Source organism: Caretta caretta, chromosome 4 (assembly GCF_965140235.1).
Source record: "Caretta caretta isolate rCarCar2 chromosome 4, rCarCar1.hap1, whole genome shotgun sequence".
Taxonomy (NCBI): Eukaryota; Metazoa; Chordata; order Testudines; family Cheloniidae; genus Caretta; species Caretta caretta.
The window spans coordinates 41,985,677-41,994,608 of NC_134209.1; the positions used below are offsets into that span (position 1 = coordinate 41,985,677).

The 8,932-nt window shown below is 40.9% G+C and overlaps 1 protein-coding gene across 1 annotated transcript in view; it reads right to left on the bottom strand.

Moving 5' to 3' along the window:
* The window catches only part of DKK2 (dickkopf Wnt signaling pathway inhibitor 2), a 192,993-nt gene extending 184,537 nt beyond the window's left edge, over window positions 1-8,456 (bottom strand). Inside the window, exon 1 of the mRNA XM_075127565.1 lies at window positions 8,048-8,456. Coding sequence (XP_074983666.1) covers window positions 8,048-8,084 — 37 coding nt within the window. The 5' untranslated portion in view covers window positions 8,085-8,456. The remainder of the gene's footprint in view (window positions 1-8,047) is intronic.
* Between the last annotated feature and the right edge of the window lie 476 nt (window positions 8,457-8,932).

Consider the following 8,932-nt stretch of genomic DNA (forward strand, 5'->3'; position numbering starts at 1 on the left):
GAAAAAGTGCAAGGAAGCAGAGATTGTTTAAGAAGATAATGTCAGACCTGTTCCAGTTAACTTTTTAACTAGACATTATTGAAAAACTCTGTACAAGAGGAATATTTTTGATGGACAAGAGAGTATTAGTTATGAAGATTGAAAAATAACTTGATTACAGGGCTACTTTTCCCTTCTAATTGGAAACCTTTAACACATCATGTAATTTCCAGTTGGCTGACATCTAGGTGTCTTGAGAGCTGCAATCAGGAGCTATGTAATTGGTGGCTTCAACAGCGGACAGAGAGGACAGCTTCATTCAGTGGGGAAGAAAAGTGCTGGTATCTTGAAGGTGGGTCAGATGAGAGGAGAAACCAGCAACTGGGAGGCAGAGTGGGTGACTTGCTGAAAGGTGAACAGAGGGATTAGCTCTTGAAGAGGAGTTCATTTGGATCCCATTTTCCCAAGGTTGGCGGGGGGGGGCAGGGGGGATATTCAGGGGTTTGAGGTTCCAGTTTGTGACTATCCCAGACATAGGCCTCAGCAAGGAAGATAAGATCCTAATCCGACTCCAAATATTTTATTCAAGTGAAGAAACAAAAAAATGGAAATATATATACCTCAAAAATAGAGGAACTGTTCTTGTTGTTAGTTTTACATTATATAAAAGTTAGAAGAAATGCTCAGGAGCACCAGATGTGTTCCATTTTAGGCCCAATTCAGGATTCCAGTAAATGTTTTGCCATAAATTTCAGTGAGAGTAGGTTGGGTCCTCCATGCACCACAAACCTTCTAAATATAAAGGGACACTGTACTTTTAGAAGCAGACTGTGTCTGTGTGAACAGGGACTATGGAAGAGGAGATGAGGACACAAGAAGCTTCCCAACAGTGAATGTCCTCTGAAAGCAGGAATCGCTCTCTGTTTACACCCCAAGACACCCCAAAAGGGACAGTAAGGGCAGGGAAAAAGCAGTGGCAGGCACACAGTGATGAGTATGCTGAACCCCTGATTGTCAGATCACTCTAGAACAGTGGTTCCCAAACTTGTGGCGCGGGCCGAAGGACGTACTGGCTGCCGCTTCCAGCAGTTCCCATTGGCCTGGAGCAGCGAACCGTGGCCACTGGGAGCTGCGATCGGCCGAACCTGCGGACACGGCAGGTAAGCAAATTGGCCCGGCCTGCCAGAGGCTTTCCCTGCACAAGTGACGGCACAAGTTTGGGAACCACTGCTCTAGAAGGATATCTATTGCAAGGGGCCAGAATTCTCCTTGGACATCCCGTGTGGTAAGCTGACCCTCCACTACCCCTAAGGTTGGCTACTGTTTGTAAGGCATGGCTGAGCTCTTAATTAGAAGGATGAATGTGTTTGATTTGAGACATGGGGTATATGGAGCAATCATTCTTTCTCCACACAATCTGCAATCACCATAAAAAAATAATCAGTGTATAGGATTCTTAACATTTTATTTTGTTTTATGTTTTCAACTGAGATACGAGTGGACTGTATCTAACAGTATAGTAAGTTCTCTGTATGTCTCATACAGTAAGTTCCTCTGGATGGTTTCCATCTAAAATTCCAAGCTCTTCGAGTGCCAACCGCAAAGACTCAGCAATATGCAGACAAATCATAATTCTTCCCCAAGTGAAAGGCAGAATTTGACCTACATCTCCACCATCACTCATGTGACAATGATTCACTGTATTGCTCTACGATGTTATATTGTACAATACCACTACAGTACATATTTTTGCCATATGCCAAGCAAGAGTATAATTCTCTGTTAGACCAGGTGAAGCCTTTAATACCAAAACTTTGGTCCTATTTACACCACTCTCAGCAGATGATCTAGAATAAATATGAAGGTACATTCACTATTCTTTTTTCTGATGTGCAACCATGAGTTGTGGAACAATAGTGTATTTTTTGAAGACACTGGGTGCCAACATTGCAACATAGCAAAAACAAAAACCTTGGTATGGGGCATAATGTCTTTGAGCGGAGAGATACACCCTGGGTAGGCCAAGTCATAAAATAACCAGCTCCAAAGACCCTGGATTTGATCCACATTAAATCAGGTAATGAGGCTATCAGTGCTCAAGATGTAACATTCTCCTTCACAAGATCATCTCAGGGTTTAAACTAGCACAGATCTCCCTATCTCTTGAGCTAAAGGAGAAACTCCATTAGCTGGAGTTACAACAGTATTAGAGGGCTGTTATCTTCTATACAGTCTACATACTGCAGGGGGTGGGGGAGGGGGAGAAACATTTACAAGCATGTTACATGCTCTCCTCTTTAGGGAAGTTCATCTTTAGTATCAAAAGTCCACAGGCGTTCAAGTCCCTCTTTGAGCATCAGTTATGTAATGGCCCCCACCATTCAATACACTATCTAGGCATTTGTGCTGTGGAAGTCATGGGCGATGAAATCTTGACCCAATTGAAGTGAATGGAAGTTTTACCATTGATTTCCATGGGGGTCAGGATTTCACCCTAGACAGTTCCAAAGACAAGCCCATAAAAGGTTCAGAGTAAAAGTTCTGACTAAACACAAGTAAAACATTCTATGTGCATTGTACAATGCTTCCAAGCGTGTCTGACATTTTTCTGATATGTCTGACATGTGTCCTTGTATAATTACTAAAGAGAGCGCCCATATAGAAAGCCTAACTTGAATTCCTTATAAATACATTTGCATCCATTAATGATTACTACCATCTTACTTGCAATTCATCTACACATATGTTGTGAAGAGAGTGCATGTGTATGTTTGTGAATTCAATGTATTCCTCAAACTAAGTAGCTGGAATTATAAACTATATATACACAGGATAATAGAAAAAAGTATTCTAGTAACACATTCTTAACTTGTGATTCTACAAAGCTGTGGAAACACTTTCCTGCAACGTCCTTTCAGTCACTGCAATTACTAAGCAACCTAGATCTTGCCAAGTGTAATAATGCCAAGACTGGGATCAACAGCAGAGATGTTCAGGATCTCAAATTAGGAATATAGTTTAGAACAGGAAATAATCCAGTAGAGGAGTAAAACAGAACCTGGTGAAGGTTAGTGAGCATTCAAATGTAGGAGAGACATTTACCAAGAACTAAAGAAACATTTGAGAAGGAATCTTATCATTTTAAATGAGCCAAATGACCATGGAAGAGTCATAGGGCTGCTCTTGCTTATGACACCTAGCTATAGTCCCTAAGGAGCCATAAGCAAGCTTAGAAACCGCATTCCGCCAACCTCACCTGCTCTCCACCTTCAGTGTGCCTCCTACGCCAGGAACAGGGGGGCTGTTCCTGCAGAGGGCGGCTACACTGCCTTTATACCTCTTGGGAGGTCTCTTCCCTCCCCTTCCCCTCCACCCCCAACCAGAATTCTCAGCTGTCTAGCTGTAAGCAGATTTAAGTTTCTTTGTGCTGCCTGAGCAGTGTAGAGGAGTAAGAAACTAGACTTATATATCAAGGTGGACACTAGAAATAAATCCAGACCAGAATCCCAGATGTGAACACCCCTGAATTTAGAGGAAGTTTGGGTCCAAACATTAATCTGAACTTCTCAGCTCAGGCCTAGCTCTAATACAAACACTGACTACGTATGCATACATTTTGCTTAGTCTGCAATCTGAATGGCTACAAGTTAAACTAAAGGCCCAGTCCTGGAAACCCATCATAGATTATTTGAATGTGACTATGGGCAGGAATAGAGGTTTGCAGAATCTGACCCTGAGTTTAAGAAAATCTTCACACATCTACAGAATGTTTGCATCAGTTTTGTACAAGTCGGGGGAGGGGAGAGAATATGGAGCTGTAGCTAAAGAGGGGTATTAACTAACAACTATGGGTAGGGTTGCCAACTTTTTAATTGCACACCCTTGTCCCACACCTTCTCTGAGGCCCTGCCCCCTGCTCACTCCATCCTCCCTTCCTCCATTGCTTGCTCTCTCCCACCCTCACTCACTTTCAGTGGGCTGGGGCAGGGGGTTGGAGTGTGGGAGAGATTGAGGGCTCCAGCTAGGGGTGCAGGCTCTGGGGCGGCCAGAAATGAGGGGTTCAGGGTGTGGGAGGGGGCTCCGGGCTGGGGAGAGGGCTCAAGCTGTGGTTGCAGACTCTGGGGTGGGGCCACGGATGAGGGCCTCAGAGTGTGGGAGGGGGCTCTGGGCTGGGCCAAGGAGTTGAGGCATGGGGGAGTGGGCTCAGGCTGCAAGCTCTAGGCAGCGCTTACCTCAAGCGGCTTCCGGGAAGCAGTGACGTATCCCTCCACCTCCAAGGCAGAGGTGCAGCAAGGTTGCTCCACGCACTCCCCCCTGCAGGAGCTCCCCCCGCAGCTCCCATTGGCTTTGGTTCCCAGCCAATGGGAGCTCTGTAGCCGGTGCGCAGGGTAGTGGCAGTGCGTGGAGCCACCTGGCTGCGCCTCCGCCTAGGTGGTGGAGGGATATGTCGCCACTTCCTGGCAGCTGCACGGCGCCAAGTAGGGAGCCTGCCAGTCCTGCACCAACTGGACTTTTAATAGCCCAGTCGGTGGTGTTGACCATACCCGCCAGGGTCCCTTTTCGACCGGGTATTCCGGTCAAAAACCAGACACCTGGCAACCCAAACTATGGGCCTTATTCTGATCTCACACAGACCTGATTCTTTTCTATACAAAGGCCTCTTTACACAGCTCTGGTAGTAAAAGTAGCTTAAAATGGGCATAATATAAGTTTATACCCACTTTAAGACCCCTTTACGCTGTCAGAGTGATATGTAAATATGCTTAGTATAGGTGAAAAATCAGGCCCACACCAGTTTCACACTGATAACTCCACTGAAGGTCAGTGGAGTTACTCTTGATTTAGACATGTGAGTGAGATAGTCAGACCATGTGGAAAGTTGTCTGGCAAAACAAACTTGTCATCCACATTCTTGATCTGCCTTGGTGGAGCCAATGTAAAGCTACCTGCTTTAAGATCGGAAGCTACATGATGGAGTGCCAATGTTAGCCAAAATAACACATATAGTTTTGAACTTTGATCTGCCTGCTATATCTGCCAAGAGCTAAAACTTTAGGAGAAACCAACAAAGGAAAAAATAATCACTCTTGAATTTATCATCAAGAGAATAATGGAAAGAAAGTGCAAGCTGAAGCCTCTGAGTCATGTGCACACACAGCAAACGGCAGCAAAGGCAATTTTTAGAAAGATGGCCCTTTCTTGCAGTCAAACTGAAGCTGGAACTGGCTAGTGTACTGTCATAGTTAAATGTTAAAGACTTTAATATAATCACTTCTATATTAATGAGATCCAGCTCAATTCAATAAAACATTTTTTTAAATGTGACTTTGATCAAAGCACTTGGGAAAAAAAAACACTGTGGTTTCTTAAGCTATTTAATTTAACCAAATGTGGACAGATCCTGCTGATAAAGGAATGATTTCACTGAAATAAATTTCTATAATCAAAAATAAACTAGGCTATTGAGATCCAGACCAATCTGAATGAAAGAGAACTTTAAAAAGTCTGTATTTATTGCAATGCAGTTAAGTATTAACATGTCCTCTTTAAACTCCCTCCAGTCAATCAGTTAAAAAATACATGGTTTTAAGAAGGAAATAAAAATATATAGTCTGGGCTAAAATTTGCTCTCCTTTACACTCAAACACTAGTGAAATGAGAGGATTTACATGGATATAACAGGGTAGAAAATGATCATTTGGAAGTTAATAAAATCTACCATAACTTCAAGGGTGGATCATCTACTTCTGGAACTATTCATTGTATTATACAGTCTGGAGCAATTCTAAGGACATCCCGATAATTCTGTTTCCTAGTGGGAAGAGATGGATGTGAAGTCGAGTTGGTTTATAGATATTGTGGGGGAGATAATACAAGGAGATGAAAAATAAAAAATACAAACCCTGTTCAGGTATAAAAGCTTACAGTCTTGTGCTCATGTTCCAGAGAAAAGAACTCCTGCTGCAATATAGTCATCGGAAAACTAAGCCTTCATTTCAAAATTTGCTTTTATGGTGACTATGAAAGCCTTCCAATATGTTCTGAGTACAAACCAATAAGGTGATGTCTGCTTGAGCTGGCAAACTGTCTGAAGCAATAAATCTAAGAGAGGTGTGATAGACCACATTCCATAGTTAATTATTTCACTGCTGATCATTTCAGAGATGTTAATTTGCTTTATCCCTCAGTTCTAAGTCACTTCCACACCTACGCAGGTACCAAAAGCCCCAGCTGTTCCCTGCTCAGCATCCAAACCCTCCAGTTGCAAACACTCCCCCCAGTGCAATGCAGTTATGCGTTCTCTATACAGAATTGTCCATAACAAAAATCATGCATAACTTTTACTAAAAAGTATTTTCTTCACATATAACTGGCACATGAGAAAATTAATCTAAATTGAAAGTCTGAACGGACAACAACAAACCATTTTTGACCTAGAGGAAGACAAATGTGAGACAAAAGTTTAAGTTCAAATGAGGGTAATGTAAAAACATTTTCCTTTGGTTCCTGAGTAAATGTGGCAATTTTTGAGCCAAACCAATTTTCCATGCCATAGTTACAGAGAATAGCTGACATAAATCTTTACAATGGGAATGAGTTACAACCTAATTATAGAGAAGCTCCTTCCTCTCCATAATCCCCACAAATTTAGTTGATTTACAGTTAAGGTTACTGTAAATACAATCCTTATTCAAAATACATAACAAGAACATCAAAAACAATTTTTAAGTATTAAAAGTGTGGAAAAAGTCTTAACCTTACAGTTCCTACATTTGTTTACCAATAAAATAGACATGAAAAGTCACCTTAAAAGCCTTAACTCTGACTGAGTGACTAAAACATATCAACGCAATTTAAAATCTTATAAAGACATTTACCAAGCATTTCACATCCATCCTTTAACATATACGTCACTAAGATACTTTAATATGTAAAGTATGTTACCAAACCTTATTGTTTGTTTATTTATTCTCCCTATACAACTACATTTTATATTAATTGCTGAACAACTATATTACACAAATTAGCATTTGGGACAACCTCATCCTTCAGATCAGATCAAGAGAGTTTGTGTGTGAATTCCACTTGTTTAAAATAAAACAAAACATATTCCTTTACAAATATCAGTTGTGGCAAAGGATTAGAAGTAAAGGTGTTACAGGAAGGTGTCATGAATTTTCTTATATTTATATTATTGGAAAGAATGTATGTGCTGTAATAGTAATAAAATATATCTGTAAATTACTGTCTCTGGTCAGTTCCATACTTTTTCAACTTTTAGGAGTAACTTTCTTTACTGTAGTAGCCTTAACTGTAAGTTGTTAAAAAATATGTGAAATATTCTTTTGACAAAGGTAATAGCAGGAGCCATGAAAAAGAAAACTGATAGTGGCTGGAAAATTGTACATGGCAGGCACATACTTTCTTCCATACCAAAGTTCCCAATGAAATGTTTATAAATCAGGCATATACAATTTTCATTGTCTTAATGAATCCCAGTCAGGATCCCTTCTATCATGTCTTCTCCCATCATCCTCCAGGAAACCTTTGACCCTTGTTCTCTATGCTCCTCGAGGTGTTGTGGCACAAGCTGACCTGTTTCTACACAGTACATTGTGACTACTTGTTGGCTTCTTCAGGCTATCAAAAAGGCGCACCATTACGCCACTCTGGGAGGTGCGGAGGAGAGGAGCTCAGCTTCCTAAGATCTTAGATGCCTGCACTGACTGTCAGGTGATTCTGGCTTTCCAGATGTTGGAGCTCCACTGAATCCCTCCTGTATGCCACCTCTCCCTGCCAGAACCTTCATGGCCATCATTAAAACCATAGCCTACTACTCCTGTTTCTGCCTCACAAGATCAGAATGAATCTCTCTGAGGTGTCTGTCACTAACTATTCTAGTTATGGGTTCCATTTCTCAGTTCAGGTTGTCTTGGCAATCGTACAGAAATAGAGAGGGGGGAAATCAAACAATAGAAGTAAAAAAAAATAAATACGCCAAAATGAATACTACCAAAGGCATTGCTCCCCTGTCAAAAACAATTGGTACAGAACATTGAAACATTACCTGCAGTATGACAGAAAAACTTGTTCTCTTCTTTCATAGCATAAAGTAGTCTGTTTCAGCCTGTTAGTTCACTATTCAGTCTCACATCCAGTGCCCATTTGTAACCAATAAAACTTCTTTATCCTGGAGCCCTTCTTGGCTTTGTAGTTTCACATGTCAAGTCTCAATTAACATTTGGGATGACTTCATCTTCCAGATCAGACCAAGATACTTATTTTCTTTGTGTGAAATCCACTCAACAACAAAACAAAAGCACATTCCTTTTCAAATACCGTTTCTGCCAAACCAATGGTTCTTCCTGTCACCAAACAAGCACTAATATTTAAGCAATATTCTCTTTAAGCACCCACTTTCAATAATGCTTTTTCAGATAAAAATTGCTCATCAAAGTATGGCTAATTCTCTTCTCCTCTATGTCTCATATACAGAGTCATCAGTCAGCCTTCATGATTCTCCAAATAACTTCTCTGAGGCAAACTTTTGTAACCACACACATTAATCATGGGTTCCCTGCCAGCTCAGTTTCCCGGGATAATAGTACAAGGTTATTTAATTGTAAATTTAGATAAGAGAAATCACATAGGATTAAAACTGGAGTGATGTCCAGTTAAAATTCACATGGCAATGTTGTATAGCTCTTTCTCAGAAACACTTTGCCTAAGACAAACAAAGAGGTATTTTACTGAGTTAATAGGAGATTCTACTGTTGTTCCAAGAGGGATAATAAGCAGCATTCCTACCCCCTTGTCATATCCCGAACAGATTTTTTTAATCATGCACTTTCAGGGTGCTTTATGCATTCTGAATTTAATGACCTCACAATCTGTAATCTCCTTTCCTGTTTTGAAATACTTTTTATTATCATAAATAGTTTCTTTTTTGGAT